Source organism: Stegastes partitus, unplaced genomic scaffold, assembly GCF_000690725.1.
Source record: "Stegastes partitus isolate 25-593 unplaced genomic scaffold, Stegastes_partitus-1.0.2 Scaffold1706, whole genome shotgun sequence".
Taxonomy (NCBI): Eukaryota; Metazoa; Chordata; class Actinopteri; family Pomacentridae; genus Stegastes; species Stegastes partitus.
The window spans coordinates 109,020-134,105 of record NW_007579437.1 but is presented as its reverse complement, the minus strand read 5'-3'; the positions used below and the strand labels follow the sequence as shown (position 1 = coordinate 134,105).

General features: G+C 40.5%; 2 protein-coding genes across 2 annotated transcripts in view; both read left to right on the top strand.

Moving 5' to 3' along the window:
- Nucleotides 1-335: 335 nt before the first annotated feature.
- LOC103372181 (ubiquitin-conjugating enzyme E2 W-like) lies at nucleotides 336-5,561 on the top strand (the record flags this gene model as incomplete). Its single annotated transcript, XM_008301753.1, has 4 exons — nucleotides 336-485; nucleotides 2,796-2,951; nucleotides 3,050-3,125; nucleotides 3,244-5,561. Coding segments are annotated over 4 exons (396 nt in total), but the record flags the coding sequence as incomplete, so codon positions are not given.
- A 1,674-nt stretch (nucleotides 5,562-7,235) lies between these two features.
- stau2 (staufen double-stranded RNA binding protein 2) overlaps nucleotides 7,236-25,086 on the top strand; it is a 92,149-nt gene continuing 74,298 nt past the window's right edge. The window contains exons 1-5 of the mRNA XM_008301751.1: nucleotides 7,236-7,294; nucleotides 9,075-9,282; nucleotides 10,137-10,267; nucleotides 10,621-10,780; nucleotides 12,239-12,374. Coding sequence (XP_008299973.1) covers nucleotides 9,084-9,282; nucleotides 10,137-10,267; nucleotides 10,621-10,780; nucleotides 12,239-12,374 — 626 coding nt within the window. The 5' untranslated portion in view covers nucleotides 7,236-7,294; nucleotides 9,075-9,083. The remainder of the gene's footprint in view (nucleotides 7,295-9,074; nucleotides 9,283-10,136; nucleotides 10,268-10,620; nucleotides 10,781-12,238; nucleotides 12,375-25,086) is intronic.

Genomic DNA, 25,086 nt, shown 5'->3' with positions numbered 1-25,086 from the left:
CGTGTAAATAAATGGAATCTAATTTGATTCACCCATTTTTCAGTCAGCCTTCACACACAGCTGCATCCTTGGGTGATTTACAGACCTTGCAGGTTAACAGTAAACCAGTTACGTGAGAAATATAATTTAACTAAAACCCCTTTGAACAGTCAAGATTCTAATTTTACTCCTGGTCAAACAAGCGGCCTAGAAACACTAACATCTGTGTTTTAGGAATCAAAATGGGACCGCTCTTTGTATCTTACATTTTTCAATGTACTCTATAGTCAAAGGTAGACATTTGTTTTAGATGTTTGGACCCACCTGTGTTTTTAATGTTATATTCATTTTGTTCGAGTGGGATTTTTTTAAAACATATTTTAATATTGTGCGTTTCTTTCAGGTGGATTGTAGATATGGAGGGAGCAACTGGTACACTGTATGAAGGAGAGAAATTTCAGCTGCTTTTCAAATTTAGTAGTCGATATCCTTTTGATTCACCTCAGGTAAGCTCGTTTGCCATCATTGTATGTGCATGTGTTTATATTGGAGTGAATGTGATGTATTGTGAAGCACTGTGTCTTGTTGTTCAGGTGGAAAAGAGCTATTTAAGTTTAGTTAGTATACCATCTTGTCTTAAGGACCTGGAATTTTCTGTTTGCAAGTGGCTTTGTTGAATACTGAAGATGCTAGTAGCAGAGTAACAAACAGACCCCTAGCACGGTTTGATGTAGTTTCTATTGCACTTAATGTCCGCCAATCACACCAGAGAATGACATTTATGAGATACAAAGTCATACGCTGTTGCTTTGGAGGTACAGTGTGGAAGTACAGAGGTGCCCCTTTCCAAACAAAATCAAAAACCAAAAGACCTGTGCAAACAATCCTCTATATCCACTGTCTGGATGCCTGTAATAATCACATGAAACACTGTGGCTCTGTAGTTGTTAGTGGAATGAATCTTGGCTTGGAAACACTGGAGCCTGGAATCACTGACAGAGACACCAGTGCAGAGGTCCTACTGAAGCCATGTTTGATGGGATTAGTTTAACTCAACAGTCTTTTTTGACTCATCAGGAGCCTGGCCACCTAAAAATAGGCACTGAGTCACTGTAGAGAAAATTAGATAAACTGAGCTACTTAGCCACAACCCCGCTCTAATGGGAAGGACTGACTGTCAGAGTTGTCCACGATTTGACTCCTCTTGGGGCCTCTAGAGAAACTCCGCTATCAACTGCTGCAGTGCATTATTGGCTGTGTGAGTAACGCTGCATTGCACAAACATGTAGTTCTGAAAGCAAGTGTACTGCACTTACAAACACTCCTCCTGTCGCAAATGCTATTAGGGCCTATAAAAAACCATTGTGACCATTGGCCTATTCAAACTTAGTTGATAACTTTTGCATTAACAGTTTGTAGCTTCAGTTTCTGTTTAACCCTGTTACAGTGGTCACCTTGTACTTGTTTCTACTACATGCTTTCACAAGAAGCTGCAGATTTTCTACCAAAACATAGTACGATAGTTGGTTGTTTTGTTTGGAACCCTGTGCCTAAGTTGCCAATCTTCAGAGCCTTGGCTGGCACCTTGCAACACACCATGGGCTACACATTGTCACCATTGTAATGTGACAGTTTTTTGTCTAGTTTATTCACTAATTGATATTCCTGGCTGCATAGTTTACTTAAATAGCAAACACGGTTGTGAAGGTTTTTGAGAAGTTTTAGCCAGAAAAACTTTACAAATTAATTCTATTCAACTCAAATTGTTTCATTCATTCAGGCAAAATGGCAGCTCAGCAACCAAAATGTATTGTTTTCATAATTAATTAACCTGATGATTGCTTTCTTTCTTAAACATTTAGTTATTTGGTCAATGATATGTTAGAAAAAGTGAAATTTCTTGAAGCGCAAGGTAACGTCCTTAGCTATCTAACCTGCAGCTGAAAAATAAACTGTCCTTTGGTGATTTGTTTTGCACAGAGCACATTATAAGCAAAGGATTAGATGCAATATAAACATAAAGCAGAAACCCAACATGTAGATTACCTGTAGTGCCTGTTTTCTGTGAGGTCATGCCAGGTTCACAGAGCTTTGTGTATGTCAGATGCTAGTTTTTGCAAGCGACGAGCTTTTGTTTATCTTGGTGTTTTGGGCGCAGTGCTAGCTTTACTTTGTGTTCATATCGGTAACACTCACCCCGTCACCCCCTCCAGCCCCGTGATGTGGAGCCTGCACTCTCCTGTGAGGCCCTGTCTGGTGCCAGACTGCCTCAACCCATTGTTACCCTTCATTAGCCTCTCTACCCCACTCCCCCTTCTCTCTATACTTCAGCACCTCAGTCTTGAGTTTCTGTCTTCTCACACTTGCTGTATCTTCCCGTTCGGTTCTCACTGTTACACAATTTCAATGGCTGTTATTCACTAGTTCTTTTTATAGAACTTGTCTCTTTTTTTTCCCTCCCTATTAAACATATGTCCTCTCTTAGTCTCCTGTCCCTACACTCCCTTCTCCTCTCTCACCCCATCCCGGCCCCTCTGTCCTAATCCTAGAGCCTCATGTCGCTGTAGAGGGCTAAGCCTGAGCTTATGCAGCAAGTCTCATTATTTTCTGTCATTAATGAAAAAATCTCAACTTCTTCCAGACAAGTACTTTCCCAACTTGTATCTTTGAACTCCGTTTAAAATGTAAAAGGATTTAGTCTGCTTTTTTTTTTTTTTTTTTTTTAAAGCATTAATCACTCACCACCTTTACAGGGTTTCTATACTTGTATGTTCACTGAATGATCTCAATAACCACTGACTGATTTTTCTTTGTAGGTAATGTTCACAGGAGAGAATATACCTGTCCACCCACATGTGTATAGCAATGGTCACATCTGTCTATCTATTCTAACGGAAGATTGGTCGCCAGCGCTCTCAGTGCAATCAGTTTGTCTTAGCATTATCAGCATGTTGTCCAGCTGCAAAGAAAAGGTAACTCTGCACTGTGCCAAGAATAAATAACAGTAGCTGATGTAAATGATTCCCTTTTTTAAATGTTAAATCTAAATGCTTTTTTGCTTTTTCTGCAGAGACGACCGCCTGATAACTCCTTTTATGTAAGAACATGTAACAAAAATCCAAAGAAAACAAAATGGTGGTATCATGGTGAGTATTTTCAATCTTAAGCTGTTTTCTTTCCTTTTTTTTTTTGGTTAGGGTATATAATTAATGCTTTTAATTGTAATTATGATGTAATTTAAATATATTTCGTTTGCCTTCACAGATGATACATGCTAATGTACAAACTTTGTAATAACCGTAGAAGAAAGAAGTCCTACTGACCTACGTAAAGCACTTTTTAATCATTCAGTCTTTGAACTCTGACCTTTGACTGGAACAATGGACACCATGCGCTGGAGGCTCTCGACTGCATTTCCCCCCTGCGGTGCAGTTGGCTGCATGTTTTAGTCGGTTGTAAAATAGAAAACGAATTAAAAGGAGCGTTTAGATGCACCCAAGACGGACCGATTTTTGGCAAAAAAGATCGTACTGCAGCGAGCACGAAAGGTGGATTTGTAGTGAGATAATTATAATTCCTGTTTTCAGATTATTATTGTTACTTTTTCGTTTGTGTGTGGGTGCATTTTAAGGTCCTTGTGTTGTGCAATAATAACTGATGGATGCATGCTTGGGCCTACAAAGAGAAATCCAAATCTAATCGTCTTCTGGAAGGGATCTGACCATCAACACCCCAAGAAAATGCTTCATCTGTTTGTTTATTGTTATTATTATTATTATTATTATTATTATATGCACTGTGAAAGTATCTAGTTTAAAAAGGCACTATTAGTACGTTATTCCAGACTTGCAGATGTACTGTAAGTAGTCCTCCACTTGTCAGGTTTAAAGGTTTTAGTTTTTAACCACTGTATCAAGAGTACACGCAGTTTTCTTCATCTTCCGAGGCGAAACCCGGGTTGCAGTTCTTCCTGCCGTTGGACAGAATGTCAGTACAGATGGGAATAAAAACAGATATGACGATAGAACTTGTAGTCATCCGATGACCTCAGTGTACATCTCCTCGTAACGCTGGGCCGAACTCGTGTAGTGTTCACTAGTCCAGCCTTTAGGATGTGCAGCGGCCTCTCTTCCATTTAAAGAATGTCTGCAAGAGAACGTTGTCGCATGATCCATTTTTATTTGTATGATACCGTTTTGTTTTTTAATTTCATGCTTTAATCTTCTAAAATGTTTGATTTTAAATGTCTTTTTTTGTACTTTTTTTTTTCTTTTTGACTAGCTGATGCTTTGAAAAGGGGGGTTGTTTTGATGGGTCAGTACGTTTTTTTTGATTTTCTTTTTTTTTTTTGTATTTGTTATTTAATTTAAATCTTTGTTTGATCTCCAGAACGGCAATGAATGACAAGGCTTTTGTGATTCCCCCTGGTCAGAGTTTTGGCTCAGGTACTTTTTTCAATAAAGAGATCACCTCTAAAAAGATACCTATCAGATATTTTGAATTTAACTATATTTTCACCAAAAGAGACTGTTATGTTGTAAACGTATAACACGTCTGAAACTATTGTATATATAAGTCTTTAAATTGTTGGATGATGTGAAAGAACTTAGCAGAGGATGCATTTACTTTATAGCAGAATGATAATAGGAGTGCTTTATTTCATTGGAAGTTAGTCTGCATCTTTTGCTAGTTAGGATGTGTACAGTCAGCTACAAACATGTAAGTTGGTAAGAAAAAAAAAAAAGAAGTAGTTTTACAGTGGGGGTGCATGCAATTTTAAACCCTACTTTTTCTTATTGGCATCAAACATTGTGGCAACTTTTAGTCTTTCCATACCTTAGGTAATGTTTTATGGGATGGATCTTACAAAGCTCACCTCCAGAGGCTGTGGTCATTTTAGACTGTAATCACTCCATCCCTAAAGAAATGTTTATCGCCATCCAGTCAGAGATACTTGAATTTTCCATCTTGGGTTGTTTGTATTTACTTTTTTTTTTTTTTCCCAGGGTCTAGCTGAGTTTCTTGAATGAACTTGAGTGAATGTGATGATACTCTATACTGTAGAGGAGATTACCACAGCACACCGCTATCTCAAAACAACAACAACAACAAAAAAATACTATATTGATAACTTAAAGACATCTATTTAACCAATGATTTTATTTTTTTTTAGCTTCTTTGCAATGGGTCTAGTTAGCTGTCGCTGTGCTCGGAGGAAAAGACAGTAGGACTGAAATGCTTGTGTAAATGCAGTCACAACAGCATCCGTGCAGAGACAAAAGGCCTTCATCCAATGGGCAGTAGATCAGAGGAGATTTGAAAAAACTTGAGTGACTATGTTACAAGGGTTTGGATGTGATGTTTTTCTTTTTCTTTTTTTTCTTAGGTTGCTTTTTTTTTTTTTTTTTTTCCTTTTCAATGTGGTTTGAACTCTTAGCTTGCAGGTTGTTGTGAGTGATCAACACTAATGAGGGTGTGTTATTTATATTTGAAATTTTGTTCTGGGATGTGCAAGCTCCATGTAATAGGTGCCTGTTCATTTTCATAATCAATAATAAAAGCAAAGATTCACTTTTATTCAACCTTGGTTTGCATAGTATGTGAATATGCGTTTTTCTGTGTCTGTTCTGGATCCTGTAAAAGCCTTTTTATGTATTGTTTTCTTTCAAAAGGGATACACAATACTGACAAACTCAGAAAGAAAGTGCATGCCTGAATGTGACTCATTGGGTCAGTGGGTTTTATCAGATATTTCAAACGTAAGGAATTCAGTCTGTCTACAAATGGTGAAGGACACGGCTTGTGCGCTTGTTTGTGGGATTGTCCTGTGTTTGCCAGAAGTATCCACAAATATGCATGTGGATAAAAACTGTGAAACATGAAACTGAGATAATCTTGCAGAAATAGTGGACAAGCTTACATGTGATGCTCATTTAGTCGGATGTAATGAGCAGTATGTGACATCAACCAGGTGAAATTACATCTTTTGTCGAATTTTAAGAAATGATTATTAAAATTTGACACAGATGCTCTAGAGTTAAACTTTATTCAGCTCACTGTAGGTCCTGTGTTTATTTGAAAAAGGAAATTGTGCTATATATGTTTGAGAAAAAATATCTGAACCTAACTTGGTTCTATAGGTTTTGTAGATGCTAAAATTATTTATTCAAGCAAATACAAGTCCAGTTTGTGCCCTTTATAATGCCAGATGTTTTACTGTGTTCTCATTTAATGATTAGTCCCTGGGTTTTATTATGCACAGTAGTACAAAGTTTTCTTTGTAAAGGAAAGCATTCTGTTCATGTCTTTCTGTGAAGGAGCCAACCAGGACTGCAAAAGTGGTGTAGTGGCACCCTCTATTGGCTGTAACACAACAGTACCTGTCAGATATCTGCAGGCTCTGTAGGTTCTGCATTACATGTGTATTTTAACCTGTAGGTCCTTATTCCCTATTATAGATAAAAGGTGTACACTGGACTTTATTTGCATCTGTGGGATCCCAGAATCATCGCTACCTGTCTTCTTTGCAAGAACACAACAGTCCCCACTGTGATTTCTGCACAAGGAACTTGGTGTTTCTGAATCCAGACCTTGTGGTCTTGTGGTTAGTGAGACACATCTGCTGCTCTTCCTTTGAATTCTCCTGTTGAAGGGCTCCTGAGCCAAAGCTGTAAACCCTCACAAGCAGCAGAAAGTACTCTTTTATGGGAGCTTATGTTCTCCCGACAAGAAAAAAAAAAAAGAAGCAAAATGACAGCCCACCTCTAAGTTGTAGAATTAACTGTATAATTAAACTCACTTGATGGAAAGGCTTCCCTGAGAACAAAATATGGACAGTAAAATTATATTTTCCAAGTTTTATACACTGATCTTCATATTAACTTTTAGCGATAATTATGCATAAAGTAAAAATAAGGTTGGAAAACCAAATTAACACCCAATGTAAGTCCCCTGTGCAGAAAACAAGTCTGAAAAGGTTAATTTTGCTGTTGAATCAAAAGTTACACTGTAAGCTCTGAGGAAGCAAACCAGGACCAAACCATTCCTGTCGCGGCGGGGGTGGCTGATTCATTCAGGATTCACCACAAACTCCGACGATCCACAGATAACGATTTGCAACATTTCGCACTGAAAAAAATGGACACAACACAAACTTTACACATGAAATATCACAATGGTTAGTCATTTGCTTCTAATGGGTAGTTTTTCCTTTTTTTTACCCAGAAAAATAACGTGGTCTGTTCCCTCTTCCATCCAGTTCTCTTTAGTGTTTGCCAATGTTGGAGGTGTAACTGGGGTCTGGCCCTGGACAAAGGTAAAAAATACCCTAAAATATTTGTCCCTTTGTCGTCGGATAGTCTCCGGGTTATTTGCCACGCTGTCGCCAGCCCGTGTATGATGTTGGGTGGGCTGAAATTCCCCCAGACTTTCGTGGAGGATGGGGCGGTATGGAGATGCTAGCAAGAGGGGTGCTCGGCCGATCAGCCATGATGAGCTTTAACCGGCTAAACTAGCGTAACTGGAGGCGGCTGGGTTGTATATGTTCATCAGGAGAAATCACAGCGGCATATCCATGACAGCATGCACGCTTGGCCATTCTGTTGGCGTGTTTTTAGCAGCTGACATTTGGAGGAAGCGCCGTTTTCTTGGTGGTAACGTTAGCTTCCTTGCTAAAGCTGGACACAGTCGAGGCTGTAATGTAGGTTCAGGGGTTGCAGACAGCCCTGTAGCTCTGTCAGTCAACCCTAACGTTACAGCAACCTCCATATTCAAGTTGCTGCGAAAGACGAGCATGCACCGAGGTTGCTGTTTTGCTGTGCAATTCGTGCACGCTAGTGCAAGACAGTAAAGGAAAGAGGGTTTGTGACCCCGAGAACCTCACGAGCACGCAAGATGCATGGACAGGGAAAAACTTGATTGCATGCACTGGGTAAAGGTCACACACCAGAGTAAAAATGCATTTGATCTGGTGCACGTTGTCGATATCGGGTGTGATATAGCAATGCAAACCGCTCTGTTTACTGTGCAGCCTCGTCTCTGGGCTGTATGGACAGGTGGCAGCTGTAATCATGATTGCAGGGTGAAGCCCATGAAAACAGTTGGGATCTAAAAGCTGTCTTTATGGCCTGTGTAATATCTACAGCCCTGTTGTGTTTGATATTATCTAATGAGATAGACTCAGATTTCTGACAGCGTTATCAATCACCAGTGTGCCAGATTCAAAACTGGCATTTCATCAAGTGTCCAAGGGCAAGACAGTAAATTTCTCTCCACTCCAGGGGTTCAGTTCTGTGTCCAACCTTTTGCTCTGACCTCTGTGGGGACGTGGAAATAAATTTCCCTCATTTCCCCCGTCAGTGCTTGATGTAAACCAGTCTTGGGGCCGTTTTTTGGTAGATGTGGTTTGTCTCTTTTTAATTGAGTTTTTGCAGTTATCTACGTCTTCATCTTCTGTTGATGAAAAACACTGGTTAGCATATTATGTTACTTGTATGAAATAGCCACAGGCACCAACTGTGTGACCATAATATTGCACACATGCCTTCAAAGCTAAAGTAATCAAATATGTGTTTTGCTGACTCTCACTGCATTGTTGTGCCCACTCTACTGTCAATGCTAACCTCTGTCTGCTGGATGTACGCCCATGTACCTCTCTTTAGTCCCAAACAAAATCTGATTGAACATCCATTGTCTTGTTCGGGCCACTATCACAGGATTCCTCCTTTTTCCGGAGAGTTTGGCAGCAGTAACATGAGCAAAGCTCCTTCAAATAAAGGTTCATTGTCTGGGTGTATTAGCTGCTTGTGGATCAGAATGTGAGATAGCCGAGGGCTGCTCAGTTCGAAGTCTGTTCTCTAGGCTTAGCCCGCAGAAGTCTGTCAAATGACAGTAAAGAGCTTTAAATTGTGCAAAAAGTAGAGTGTATTTATCTGTGCATGCAAATGTAGACTCGTGCACGAATGCTTAATGGTGTCTGTACAGTATAATGTGCACTTCATTAGTGATTGACTTTTCTATTCTCATCTGTTTACAGTCTATACAATGGAGAGTGTGTCTAATGGAGTTACAAGTTATTACATGTGGCCTTGTTTCAGGAATAGAGCATGGCTCAAGTGAAAGTACAGACCTCAGCGCCCCTGGCTGGTCCTGGCCTCTCCCCCGGAGTTCCCCCGACGGCCATGGCCAGCGCAGGATCTCTGGGTCTGCAGCCCTCCGTCAACGGCACAGGCCCGGCCCCCACACCCGCCTGCCCTGCTCCTGCAGTCGGATATGGGGACGCCCCTGTGTCTGCCTCACCGCCAGGTACAACACCAGCAGAACAGTTTCCCTTTGGGGGATATTAGTTATTATTTTGCATTACGAGTGGCCTTAATTATTATTCTGTTAATTTCTGTGATTTCCAACAAATGATGGACTCGTCTTATTTCTTCATCAGCTTTTATTTGGAATTGTTGCTGGTCATATGAGGGAGATGCAGTGTTTCAGTGTTGTTAGCACTTGTGTTGTATATCTAAGTAATACTGATATTGATTCAAGCCCTAAGGAAAAATTTATGTAGACAACCTGCCTCAACATTGTAGTAGTACCACTGTGTGTACTATTTATTATTCTATAGTAAAAAGGTCGCCCTAAAATAGCCAATTAACTGGCTGACATAAATCCCTCCAGATCCTGCTCTCTTCACTGCTTATTGAATCTCATAACCTAACCTAAATTCAAAAGGATCTCTGCACAAATGCTTGCTACATGATATTGTGACCCTATTATACACTTAATTTCTTACTAATTTTATTACTAACTCACTGCACTGTAAGCCACATTTTTATGTCTCAATCATTAGACAGCAAGATGCCTCCCCTGAGGTGCTGCACATCTGCTGAATGGAAAAAGAGCTTAAATACTCTCATACAAATCAAATGAAATTTTTCACTTTTGCGTATGACTTAATTGGATATAAAAGTTGTGTTATGCTGCATTTCTTACATGTAACAGCTGCACAGGCTGCTTGCTTTAATAAATGAATAACTCGTGCCCTTTCACTCATTAAAATGATATAATTCAATATTAAAACATGATGATTATTCATGCATACATGTCTGTCTCTCATGTCTTTACCATATTGCTCATATATCATGTTTTGCTGTGCTCTGTCTTAGGCCCGCCCCAGGAGAACATGGCAAACCCTAAAGAGAAAACTCCAATGTGTTTGGTGAATGAGTTAGCCCGTTTCAACAGGATCCAACCACAGTACAAGCTCCTCAATGAGAGAGGTCCTGCACATGCTAAGGTAAGGAGCTGGGACATGACAGTCATCTGTATGTGTGCAGAAGAAAAAATCTTTTTCGGAATCAGAGTTCAGGTGTTGACATGAAGTAATACGATGTAAATATCAGGAGAAATCCTCATCTTAGTGGTTTTTTGGTTGTTCAGTTTCATGCTTGTTCTTGCTACATACATGTATGATGAAGTATATGATTCTGACTTTTTAATTTATTTTTTTTTTTTGTACATTTTTATTGGTCATGCTGATTACATCCTCCTGCCATATGGGCTCTTGAGGAATGATGGTAAAAAAAAATAAATAAATAAAATGCAGACGCTGTTGGGTAACGTCTTCCCCTCTGGGTGTCACTGTTCCAGATCTTCACAGTGCAGCTGACTCTTGGGGAGCAGGTGTGGGAGGCAGAGGGCACCAGCATTAAAAAGGCCCAGCACTCCACAGCTGCCAAGGCACTGGCTGAGAGCGTCCTTCCCAGGCCAGCGCCCCGCTCCCCTAAAGTTGACGTCAACAGCAACCCAGGTATGGCAACCACAACAAAGTCTCATTATACTGTCAACAATGAATGCATACGAGAATGATTACCTTTAAATCCACTTGTTATGAAGTGATATGCCTGGAATACATTTATTTACACATGCATAGATTTATTTATTATTATTTTTTACAGTTTTAGCTGAGTAATATTGAATTGGAAAAAGCTGCAAAACAAACCGATGCTTGTTTTTCATCAGCATTAATGTCAACTCAGGAAAGGTTTTTTTTTTTTCCAACTGGAATATATCTAGTAAATGCACATAACCCTTTCTGCATGTACTTATCCATGTCAGATTAGTGTTTAATATTTTTAATGCTATGCTTCCACTAGCTGCACCTACAGAAAGCTAATTCTGGCTATAGCAGCCAGTCAGTGTAAGACCTGCTAGAAAAATAGGGGATTTATTTATTTATTTATTTTAAACCTTTGCATCTGTATTGCATTTAGCTCAGTTTTTACTTGTTTGTTGTGGCTTAAACCATTTTTTGAGAATGTCTGCAGTTTCTTTCTACATGCTTCTATCTGCAGTACTTTTTATCCTTAGCTAGAGTGCATGCATTTACACTTTCAATGAGTAACTCCTTGTGCTTTATGCCAGAAAACTGTAAAACTAACTCGTTGTTATTGGATTAGTGCCCACTACTGGTCATTTATTTCTGCAGCTAGGTGCAGTTTGGAAATATACAATGTTGAACTGCAGGGAGATGGAGAGAACTCACATGTTTTATCACAGAACAAGTTTTGCATTACATTCATGTGCACATGTGATTATAAAGTAGAGTGCTAAAGGAGAAGGGATGAGTTGTGACAAAGCATTATAATCCCTGCAACGCCTTTCTGTCCCCACTGTTAGTGGAATGTTTTGGTATTTTGGTTTTGTGTGTCAACAAGTAAGGCTTTCAGGTGTAGCCCTCGAACCACGAGTGCTATTTAAAAAAAAAAAATCAATAATCAGAACAAAGCCTGTACAGACCCTCTCAATTAATCCCAATGGTGAGCTTATGTTTTATCTCTGGCCGAATAGCCTGGTCTTACCTCTCCTGCCCTCTGTGGCGTTGTAGTAGTAAAAGACTTCAGTGCCAGCTCTTAATGAGATTAAGGAAGTCCTGTGATAGGTTATGTAACGTCAGTGGGGAACCTGTGGGATTAACGGTACATGAATCAGGCAGGTAAGGAGGCTTGACAATTTTGGGGTAGAAAGCAGGCATTCATGATTTAACATGGTGTCAGTTGCTGCTCCTGTGTGTGTTTTGTAAAATGTGATGCAATGTGTTTAGATTTCCTCAGAGATGACTTCAATGATTTTCAGAAAAAGGCTTTACTTGCTAATGTGACAAAACACAGCTTTATATGTTGTTTTTGCAAATCATTGTACGTCTATGTTTGCTCAAAACTTGTCATCGTCCTGGTTTTCATGTTTCTGTTCTTGCCTTTGCACACAGGCAGTATAACACCCACAGTGGAGCTCAATGGTCTGGCCATGAAGAGGGGCGAGCCAGCTATCTACAGGCCTTTGGATCCCAAGCCCATGCCCAACTACAGAGCTAATTACAACTTCAGAGGGATGTTTAACCAAAGGTGAGCACCTAAAACTGATCCTTATTTCTAAGCTTTGTGTTGAACCTGGCTTATTGTTTCACCCTGCTGAATGAGCTATGGTAATACTTGACAATGTAAAGGACTGTCCCGCCATAAAAAAAATAAAAAACTTTGTTTCCTTGACGGATTTGTCAAAGCAGTTTGTGTCCTAAGCTTTTGGACGATGGTGGATACAGCTAAAAATGCATTTTAGCTGTGTAATGGCTTGTCACCTCACAAACCATTTTAAGTTATTTTACTAACAACAGTGAGAAAAAGCGGTGGAGAAATTCACAATCAGCTGTCTTTTGGTTGGAAAAACCAACAGCATTTATCCTGGATGCGTGTCTTCTCTAGAGTTTCCCTTTAAACTGTCGCACAGCCTAAGACGATGGGATTTACTCGCTGATTATTTTGCAGCGGCTTTATTTTCCCAATCCACAGTAACATGAGAGACTACTGTTTCGAAAATTCTTGCCTTTGCATAAAGCTTGTTTTTGGTAGTTAAGAAACAGAGGCTGAGTTCAGGATGGCAGATAACTAATACGCAGGGGGACGAATGATCTTCAACCAGCTTAGCGTGGACGTAGTCTTGATATATTTTGGATGACCTCAAACAGCATTGTTTCTTTGATCCCACTGGCTCAGATGTGTGTCAGACATGGCTTTCCACTCCATATGTTTTCGAAACTGATGAATGTGGTGCCCTCGCGGGTTCCCGTTGCACTCCGTCTCTGTCACCTTTCCTCCGTTCTTTCTTCTTTGCTGGAGCCATCCAGCCATTTCCAAAAACTCCATAAAAATGCCACAGAGGCGCAATTAATGATCTCCTCTCCCTCAGTGAAGGAATGTTATTTAGGCTTGTGGATTTGTTGAACTGGCTGCCACCAAATCCAGGTATCCTTTATGTTCTCAGTCAGGAAAAAGCAGGGTGCCATTTTTAGAGTCATCCAGCAAGGAGGGTGGGAAAAAAAGCACTTTGTAAATGACCAAATGGTGCGTCTGTTTCTTATGTTTCTGACAAGGCATAAATAGTGCATTTACTATGCATGTGTAGCGTTTTATCCCACGGTTTCATCGTTTGGGATAATTGTACTGAAATGTCAGCTTAATATAAATATTATTTTATGGAGTTATTAGTGTTCTAAATATTCTATTATTTATAGAGACTAGTTGACATGTTGTTGTGCTTCCAACTTAACAGAAGTTGAGTTATGCCACTCCAGAGGACACACTGTTCCTGAAATAACTTTGATAAAGCCAGTATTCATCTCGGTTTGTTTGACATGCTTTTAGCCACTTTCACGACAGAGTACGACTCCCTCCAGATGGCAGTGTTTCCTCATTTTAAAGGTCCAATAGCACTGCTCTCCAAAGGTGACTGAGCACCCATTTTGTAACCTGTAAGTTGAGAATGTGGTGAATTTATGTAGGGTTTAATACATTAGGATCTTTGCCTTGTGTTCTGCAGGATTTCAATACAAAGTTTTTATTACCAAGGCACTAAACGCAGCGACAAGCATTATGTTTGTTTTGCTTTTCGCATCAACTTTGGCTCATTGAGGCCCTACGGTAAGGCATTCTGACGCCAAATGTGTGCAGTTTATTTTTAAAATGTGGATACGTTAACAGAAAAATGTCAGTCAATCAGTTGCAGGGTTGGGTAACTGAGTGCAGTCAGCAGACAGTCTAGCATCTGGCTCACATCTTCTACTATTTGATCCACGCAGGAACAAACAGGGGGTGAAAGATAAATGTCTTTGGGGTAGAGGGGAAAATCTGTTTTCCAGCATCTGTCTGTCAATGTCATATGTCACAGTGATGAGTTTCTAAGAGACAGGCATTTGCTGTTCCCTCATGGTCTGTTTTGTTTTCTTATGCCACTTTGTAAGGGAGACAGAGAGGGGCTTAGAGGATGAGCGTGTCTGAAACAGAAAAGACATAAGAAGCGACATAGATTATCTCAAGGTCACTTATGTTTTCAAGAGGTCTCTTTCTTTCAGTGTAGTCGAGACCTGGATTAATGAAAGTGAGACCTTCTGAATATGAATTCTCTTAATCAGGTGACTGACTATGTGGCGGAGTGACAGGCCATATTCACAATCCGTCACCTAAATGATGCTGCAGGGAAACGAAGGTTTCAACATGCCCATGTCCTTACCTATTATGATGAATAAGAGTGATCCAGAGTCATGTTGATGGAAAATCTGACCATTAAAAGGGCAGCCTGGCTCTGATCCATCAGCGCTCTAATCACCACCAAGACCAGTATTGATTCATTCAGAAAGTGCCCTGATGAGGAAATACAGCGATAATATGAAATGTGCATTTATCAGCGTCTTAATGAATCTTATTTATGGCGAAGGATCTGTGCATAATTCCTTACCATCCAAGTCCATGTTTAAATCAGCGATTCATCTCTGTTATCACGCAGACGTGAGCTGGCCATTGTTCATTCTCCGTGAACAATGGTCAGTCGCTGAGCTGCTATGAAACGTGTGGAAATTCAGCCCAAATGATTAACAAAAAAATGATCACTGAATCAGGAAAATATTTGTGTTATCAAAAAATCTGGTTACATCAACCGCTTTCACGGACAATCCCTAACTCCTGTGTTATCATTGGAACACCTGATTCCAATGAGTCATACTGGGCTCCTCCAGTTTATCCACGGCGCTCCCAGCTTTCCTCCTGCTGCTCTGATCTCAGGGGGGCGGGGGCGCCTGCATCCTGCATTCTGTCAGAGTTGGAATTTGGATAGGACTTTCCCTGTTAGAGCAAAGCTGAGCAGTCTGAAGCCGCCCACCTCCTCCCAGCCCTCATTTGGTTATGACAGTAACATTATGTCGGCTGGAAGAACAGTGGGTTGAAAGACAGGGGGTGCGTTGCTCTGTGACATTTCCTCCTGTGATAATGTTCTGATACTGAGCTGGCCGTTACTGCTTTCTCTGTAGGAAATGGAGAGGAATGAATGGGTCACCTGTGCTGTGCTGAATTCATTACCTACATTATGTTCTGCTGGCCAGTCTTACTTTTTTTTCCTAATAGGACAGAATAAATAGAACTCCTATTTTGGTTTTACACCTGCACTATTTCCAGCATTATTTACACCTGCAGTTAATCATTTTCTATTAACTGTGAAAAGCATTACTGCTTGTTATGTGTAAGGTTTCCCTTGTAATGACGAACCCACTCGAAGTTATTACCTGACTCTGAAGTTCCCCTCAGCTCTATGCATCATTTTTGCCGGCGTCCACCTCATTGAAAAGGATTGCGATTTTGCTGCTTTGTTTCGGTGTCTTTGTTCTTCTTGACCTTGTTTCCAGCTGCAGCAGGCAGTTAATTTCAGGGAGAAAACTCTGGTGCACCCACTGCATACAACCAGGCACCAAAAGGTAGAAAATGTTAGATGACGAGCTGGTTGGCATCTAGCAAGATGAAGATGAAAGTGAATAGTTGAAAAATACAACTCAGTGTCTGTCAGATCTCTATATAGGCAAGTTGTTAAGAGTTTCTTACTCACACACACACACACCAGTGGTGGCCATGCAACACACTAGCCTCCCATTGGCCTGCCTTGCTATTAGTAAACTGGCAGTGGTTGGTGTAATCTTTAGCACCGTCGCCTCACAGCAAAAAGGTTCTGGGTTTGAACTTGCTTGTTGGATGGGATCTCTTGTGTGAACTTTGCGTTTTCTTCCTGTGGCTTCCTCTCTCGGTTCAATGTGCATGGTTGTTTGTCTGTTTGTGTAAGCCTCACCATGAACTGGTGACCCGTCCTGGGTGTATCCCGCTTCTCGTCCAACATCAGCTTCCCTTGACTCTGAATAGGATAAAGCAGGTATAGGTAATAGATGGATGGAGAGTTTTTTTTGTGTTGTGTTGCCCCTAGTGGTGAAAAAAATCAATCAGTGCAGGCTGCAAAGTGATACATCTGGGATTTATCACTTGTCAAAGCTGGGTTGTTTCATGAAATATTAATTTAAAATAATTTAGAAATACTCTTAGTAATTGCAAATCCTGTTTAAGATCAATGGTGTTTTCCATTTACTATGTGGGAATCTGCTTATTTAACAACTGTTCAGACCCTGCGTTTCCCACTAGTGAGCACTGTGTCTACAGTGTCAGCAACTTTTGGAGACGTGACAACATTAAATCTTTTTGACATTGCTCACTTCAAAACAACATTCTCCTCTTTGTATAAAGTTTGTATTTTTGAATGATAATAGGGATGCACGATGTATCGGCGACCACATCGGTATCGGCCGATATTAGTGTTTTGTCTAATAAAGAAGACTATGTGGTCTAATGTGGTCTGGGCTTCTTTTGAATAGTCTCTCACAGTGCTTACTTATACTCGTTTTTCGGCGTGAACAAAAATTGAAAATCGACATCGGTAATATCGGTTATCGGCGATATCAGAAACGTTAATATCGGATATTGTTGTCAGCCAGAAACTTTAATGTCATGCATCACTAAATGATAAATATGTAAAACGGTCAATAGTGATGAAATGATAAATGCTTACGTCTCATCATTTCATCACCAACAGATATCAATAAATAAATACCTGAAAGTAGTTCTGTTGATTGTGGCACGTAGGGGGTTAAATGCATTACAGCTGTGTTTTAGACTTGCCTTATAGCTGTACAGCAGCGTCCTTGCAAAATCAATGTCATCCTTATAGATGCCTCGGCGAGGAATGTGTGTGTACATGAGCGCGCTCTCACGTAAGAAATATAAAGAGACAGTTGTGATGGAGGATTACTTATCCTTGATAAATGAATACCCTCCTCATGCCTTCAGGAGATCAGTGGAACATCAAACAGCAGAGACAGCAGCACAGACGCAGACAAGACAAGAGAACACACAGATACACAGGTGTACTTTGTCATCTACATCTCTAATTGGGGCAGCCCGGCCCCGCTGAAAAGGCGAATCTGCCCATGAGCGCTTTTCTATATTCAACATTTCCTCTCATCTCTTCCTATGTGAAGGTATCATATATCCTCTGAGGTCCTCTTCGCGCACGCAGTCATCTTCATCTTTTTTTTTTTTCATTTTTCTCACTCGCTTTCTCCCACTCAGTTTTAATTTTTTATATAGCTCACTGGCCTGTCAGGCTTTACAGTCTCCTACGGCCTAACCGGGACGCTGTGTGCTCTTTCGTCCACTCAGGCATTCCACAGATAGGGTTTTTCTTATCCATCCCATCATCACAGCTGCCCGAAAATGAAAGGGAGCTGCCAAAGCCCACACTGTAAGGACTTCAGAGGAATAGCTTTTTATTGGATTATCCTTATTTTTTTGGGAAAAAAAAAAAAAGTCACATATCTGTGTAAATGACTAAATCAGATACAGTCCATACATACAGGACATAAATTACTACAGGCAACGTGCCAGAACAAAGGATAATATGTCCTAATTGTACAAATGGGTGTAAACTCATAAAGCAGTGTTTTATTGAAGAGACTGGGGGTGGAGGAGGAGAATACGGGTCCAACATAAACAAATGCTTGGAATGATTTGTGTTCAACAGACTCAGTGACACAGAAGTCTAGCCTCTCCTTTCATCTCTTCTCCTCCGAGTGGAGTTTCGTGTTTGTGTATCCCCGAGTCTCTTCCTCTCCTCTCTTGCCTTGATGCTTTGAATTTAAAAACGAACCCGAGACCACAATGTACAAAGCAGGTCCCATCAGCAGAAGCACCTTCCGTAATGCTGCCTTTCAGTTTGTTTGTCAGGGTGTGTCGGATGGCTCCTTTGCAAGAACTCGCATTCGTATACTTCTAAGAAAACATACCACTCAGTTAAATCTCTTCCCAGGAAATCGAACACTACTTTTTCTGCAGTATTCAAAGCGATTGGTTTTACCTCCTGGGTGGCTGTGCGGTGGTGTCAGTGCGGGTTGACGTTTCTGACTGTTTGTTGAGTCTTTTAGATTGCCCTCTTTTTAGGGCAGTAGACACCAGCACCGCATGACACGCATCATAACATCTGCACCCATTGTTGGCGTGGATCATCACGGGTTGATGCACATTAACTCGTCTGGACACACCGCTGTCCTACTTTCCAGTGTTGCTGTGCGTTAACATTGCAGAACGGCAGCAATTTCATTACATTCAACCCATTTCTGCAGATACCTTTCTACTTCTTCTGTGATGTGCTTCCTTGACAGTCTCCATAGATAGCCCTATAGTGGTTTGTGATCCGATTTGATCATCCTTTATGTGTTGCCACCAAGAAAAAGATGGTGAATTGTTACGATGAAAAGTCCTTTCCAGCTCCAGCATGGTCCAAGGGTAAAGCCTGGTGTCTGTAAGAGTCTATGTCGCAAACTCAGTTCCTGTAATGGGAGGACAGGTTCCTTTTTCTGGGACAGCAGATTCTGAAGTTCTAACCACATTTTGAACTCAGTCCACATCACAATCACCAATCACTCTGCTGTGGTTGGCTGTGTCACTGGAAGATATGATGAGTAACAGGAATATCATAAATCTATTACAAATTTAGACTTTGCGCACTCTGGTTTGAATCAAACCAGCAGCAGAAAAGCTGTTGGAATACGCATCTACCTCCTTGAGGACCTGTCATCTTGCATCATTCTAATTTTCTTCAGAGCAGGGAAAAGTCAAAACAAAGTTTGTTCTGTTCGGTGATGCTGCATTTCTTCTTTGGTGGTCCTACCAGTTGAGAGCTCGTGAGGAAATAGTGGAATCAGAGAGAGAAATCTGTGCTTTACATCCTGCACAGTAATTGATGCTATGTGTTTTGGGTTTTTTTTTTTTCTCAGCAGAAGCAAACCGCACTTCAGCTCAGAAGTCTACACATTTAAGGACGTCTTGATAAATTAACTGCTGATTGGTCTTTGCAAATAATATGCTCATTTACGACATCTGTAATGCACATTTAATAAGGAATGCTCATAGATGTTTAGCTGGACTAAATAGTGAAATAGGTGGCATATTGCTCCGGAGAAACTGATGTAAAAAGACAGAGGAAAATCATTTGCAGACACATTGGCTTGCACAGAATCCATCTCAGAACATTCTGGGCATGAGAAATTCATAGTATTTTTTTCTTTTTTCTGAAAATGGCACAGAAGAATTTGGATCACTCTTAACTAAGCAATTAGTCTTTCCCCCTTAATGACAATGAACATAAAACAGCAGGTCACAATGTAATATTCTTAATGAGGACAGGAGGCTCTGATTTTAGACTGATCCTCAGCCAGCCATTCCTCTCAGTCAGCCAAGTCGTAACAGTTGGCACTAAAAGGGCACAAGGGTTAAGAAGTGTTTCTTTTGGTTTTTTTTTTGCTATGTCACATAAATGCACACATGGTGTAATTGGTTCGCACACGTTGGCAAGTCTTCTATTACGCACTGATATTTTTCTGTGTTTAAAAAGTTATTCACGCGATGCCTGTTTTCAGTCAGATAATTAAAGAATCGACTATTTTCCAGTGGTTGCTTTTATTACTCGCATAATGAAATCAAGCCTTGGTTTTTTTCCCAAGCCCATTAATATGTTTTCTCATAGCATGCTACCTGTCAGTTACAGTACTAAAGGTCTATCGTGTTTGGAAACAATGCTTGATGCGCCGCTGGGAACCAGCAATAAAGTCAGACAGGAGAGCGGTCAGGAGACCTACGCAGGGCTCTGACTTGTCATGAGCCAGGTATGGAAGGAGGGCACCAAGACGACACACTGATCACAGAGCTCCAACAAAGAGAGCTGTAATCTCTCGTACAAAACGAAAACCACAACAAACATTAAACAACAATGAGCACTGTCAGCTTGGAAAATTTAATTAAAGTTTTTAGGTAATGAAAACTCTGTTTTAGGGCCTGTCCCGATGTTATGCTTCCACATCCGGTGTCGGTAAAGACAGTGACTGGACTGTCTGCAGCACACAGTCACAGCAGTGCATCACACTGGAGTAATATGAGGGAGGAAATCGATTGGTGAACTTTGATGAAAATCTACAGAATGTAAGGTTTGGTTGCATTAAAAGAGAGTTCAAAACCTTTATTGACCCTGTATACACTTGATTCAGCTTTTCATCTATCTGCTTTTTTTTTTTTTTACACCTGAGAGATTTGACAATGTGTGTTATGTTGGATTTTTGCCAATATGCTGACATTTTGGGTGATTACTGATGTATACACATACATCTGTTTATACATATTGTTCTACTTAGTTGCAGAGAACATTAAGTGTCGCCTGTAGTGCAATTAACATATCATTATACTTCATGTTATCATGATGGCCCACTGAAAGATGTGGACCTAAGATACAATGCTTTTTTAAATGTACTTCGACTTACACTTAAAACGTGCCGTATTTATTTTTATATAACATTTTTCCCACAAAACCTTTAGACATTATCAGCCCATCAGTGTTCACTTTGGACCGATATTTCATTTTAATGCCTTTTAATCAAAGTGCTGCCACAAGATTCATAGTCTGAATTCTGACAACAATTCTCAAAACATGGATGATTTGACAATAAAAGAACCATTCGAATCCTTTGCCTGCGCCAGAGAATGAGTGCATCTCTGTGTCACAGTCGCCTTGGGGGACATCCGACTGAATAATGCTCATTGTGGCTTCCCCGAGACCGCTGCAGACCTCGCACACATACTTTCTCATTATCGCTTCGAATCTGTTTGAACATTCAATCTGTTTGCTTTGTCTCTACAAACATCTGGAGGCCAACACTGTTTTAAGTTTCATTTCGTAAAACCGTCAACCAAAAGCACAATCTTTCATTTCATGCCGTTATATTTGTGAAATTGAATGCACGTTAGTCACATGGTTGTCTTTTCATCTTGCTGTATACATGACCCAATGATGTAACCGCCATGGAACTAACCATTTAACCTATTAAACTGAAAAGAGCTCATAATAACATAAAAATAATGGCCAATATAACAAAAGACCAGTATATATGGACGCAGATTTGCTTACATTGTGTTTATTTCTCCAAGCAATCAAAACAAAAAGAGTCACTTGCATTACCTTGCACAACTCTTTTAGATGCATTACCGACAATAGAAGTAGTTGCAATAAAAAATCACAATAACGTACAAATTATGTTTATGTGCAGTAAAGAAATTCAACATTCGTGGGTCGAAACAACAATTACTTCTCTTTTTGTGTTTTGTACACAAGGGCTGCTAAAATCAGCCCTAACGAGCAATTAGGGCCAAAGAAATCATTTCGTTTGAAACCGCTACTCCACCATCGCATTGGATCAAGTTCTCTTATGTGGATTAGTGGTTTGTAACCTCAGTCAGGGTCCAAGGAACTTTAAATACAACCGCCCCCCCCCGCCCCCCAACACCATGACATTGGTGTTTTGAGCGCTGTGTTTACTTGACTACATGGGATGTTTTCTCACACCACTATGTATTCTCTACATGTGCAGTTGCGTGAGGCTGAAGGGAAGGAGAGCAATCAATGATGGACACAGGGAATGAAGTATGGAAGTTGGGAGGGAGAGAAAACAAGTAAAGGTCTGGCAGGAGATTGGAAGAAAGTGCAGCTGGTGGAGGAGTGAGCCTGTCCAAGTTTTTGCTTTTTTTCTTTCTTTCTTTCTTCCCCCCAGATCTCTGTCACCCTTTTGCTCCCAGCACAGTCCCATCCCCTTAGCAAGGCTCTGTGTGAGTGTGTGTGTGTGGAGCTGTGGCTTCATACATACAGCTATTTACAGCTAGTTTGCATGTGTGGCCAGTAGATGTCTTTTTGGTCAAGCTCAGTGACGCTGGAAGACAAGTAGGCCAGTACATTCCCTCATTCATGTGCTGTTATTTGTCTGTGTGTGGCTGGCCCACTTTTGCCTCTCAGCTGCTCTTTGCTGTTGCAGAATCCATATGTTTTTATGCTATCTGTTTGCTTTATTTACTAGTAGTAAATGGTTCTCAGTTATTTGCTTTTCATGAGCCGTCTGCACTTGTGATGTTCCATTGAACCAAATTAAATAAGGTTGAATATTATGCATGTTAATATGAATTTCTGATCCACATCGACATGATTGCATCTCGTAGTTTGTGCAGATTTGTATGCTGCGAATCTTCTACCACGTCCCAAAGGTGTTCTTTCAGATTCCGATCTAATTACTTCAGAGGCCCCTGAAGTGCACTGAACTCGTTGCCATGCTCATGAAACCAGTTTGTGATGGTTTTTGCTTTCGAGCCATGGTACAATATCACGGTGGAAGTAGCCAGTGGAAGGTGGAAAACTGGAAAACACACGGCCAGCAACAATACTCAGTTATGCTTTGGCATTCAAACCATGATTGAGTGGTTTTAGGGACTCAAAATTGGCCAAGAACAACATTCCCCCACACCACAACACCACCGCTGCTCGCCTGGACTGGACACTGTGCAGGTTGGGTCCACATTCTGATTTTATCTCTTTCTGATCCTGCAACAGAAATCAAAATTCAGCAGACCATGGTACGATTTTCCAGTTTTTCCTGAGGCCAGCTTTGGTGAGTCTGTGGCCGCTGCAACCTCAGATTGCTGTTCTTGGCTGACAAGCGTGGAACCTGACGTGGTCTTCTGTTGTTGTAGCCCATCTGCCTCAAGTTTCAACATGTTGTGCATTCGACTCACCACTGTGTAAAGAGTGGTTTTCTCTCATCAACATGCCGTTTCGGTCTATAGGACTGCAGCTCCCTGGTATTCTTCTTGGTTTCCACATTGTGCAGAGTAAACGGTCCAGACTGTTCCCATGAGATCAAGCGTTTAAGAAATATTTATATCAGCCTGTCTGGTTCTGTGGAAAAGGTCACTGAGGTCACATCTTTCCCCTCTTCGGATGTTTGATATGAGCATCAACTCCTGATCGTAATCTAAAGGATTGTATGCACGGCACTGCTGCCACGTGATTATTTCATTTCCTGATTGAATAATTGCATGAAAAAGCAGGTGTACAGGTAATCCTAATAAAATGCTTCGTGAATGTTTGTTTATTCAACTGATATAGAAGCATGACTATATCAAAATATACTGATGAAAATGACAGATTCTTCCAGTGTTCATTCTTGGACAGTTCCAACATTTATAGATGATTTATGAACGAACGACACTGAAATTAAGATACGCTAATGTTTGTTGTACTGTGTGAGTTTGGGTTGAAAGTTGTGGGAGAAAGTTGGTAAAATCTGTTCTGTCAAAAACTGTGGTTGTCGTAGTTCACCAAGAGCCGATTAAGAGATTCAGCGGCAAGGGCGGACAATTTTTCTGGAAAAAGTTTTGGTTTGATTGTCAAACTGTGGGAAAACAGAATCCCACAATATTACTGTTACAGCCACTAAGATTTTCAAACCAACCAATCAGGAGGCAACACCATACTCACTACACTTTTCACGCTGCCTTCTTTTCCCTGATCCCCACACTTTCTTCATCCTCTTTCGATGATTTTTTTCCCAATGCGTGAAATCAGCGAGCGGTGCTGTGATCAAAGCTCGTTAATTGCTGTCTTACATTATTATAATCAAAGTTTTTATTTTAAATATGGAACCTCTTACACCCAATTAAACATCCATTATCACAGCACTGGTGAAAAGCAGTCATAAATATATGCAACAATATACAAGGAAGCATTCCTGCCTCCGCTGTAAATGCCCATTCATACAGCGAGCACTTAGTCATTAAATTCTATTTTTGTGCTACATTTTCAAGACACCTAAGTGCACATGGATGATGGTAGCTGGTGAAACTTTGCAAGTGTTTTTTCACTTTTTGTTTACATCATAACTCTACAAATTAGGCCCTTGTTGAATCATCTGAAGTACAATATTGACAATATTTTGCACTGACCGAAGCAAATATCTACCACTGGAACCCTTATGATATAGTTGTTATTTCACAGTATGTCGGCAACTTAATACACGACCTGCTGCCAATATCAACAGTCTCGCCTTATTTAATGAATATCGTATATTTAATGGCACGTAACCTGAAAAACATAGTCGAGGAAAACCTGCTATGGAAATAATACGGCACGCCCATGTTACGTTTTCCCTAAATACCTTCACAGCCTGTGGTACACGGATATGTAAGCGTAATATTTATCTGCACGTGAGCATGTGACTATTGTATATTATAATATTATCTGATCTACCTGACGTCAGTCTGTGTAATATATATGACTCACATGCTATGGAAACTGCCGGCTGTGTCTGATGCCGTGAATGTAAATATGCTGCGAAAATAATAAGAACATCATGGATGAGACGTGAGCTGTTTCCTAAGACCAAGTGTAACATACAGTTGCTGTGAGAGAAAACGTGTAGTTTTATTTTTTTTCTGCACAAGCATTTCGAGTAGTTTGTCATGCCACTGAAGAAAATAGCTTCCAGCTGAGATGTCACTCTGTCATTTATAGTAATAATTGCAATACCATATCTTCCATTTCCCACTCGGCATGCGTGTGGGCTTATAAACACTAAGATCTGACTATGTGTCTATCTCTCTGTGTGCTCATGCATGAGTCTTTGAATGATTAAGATGAAACGGTAACCTTTGCTACCATGGCCCACATTAAAGAGAGCTGCAGGGAAGGTTCTGCCTTCAAAGTCAAATTCATTACTCACAGCTAAATGTTGATGAGTTATCATTTGATTGAGTTGCGGCATCAGTCGTCCTCTTCTTTTGAGTCATACTGGATCCACACATACACTTGCGTCATCGCACAGACACA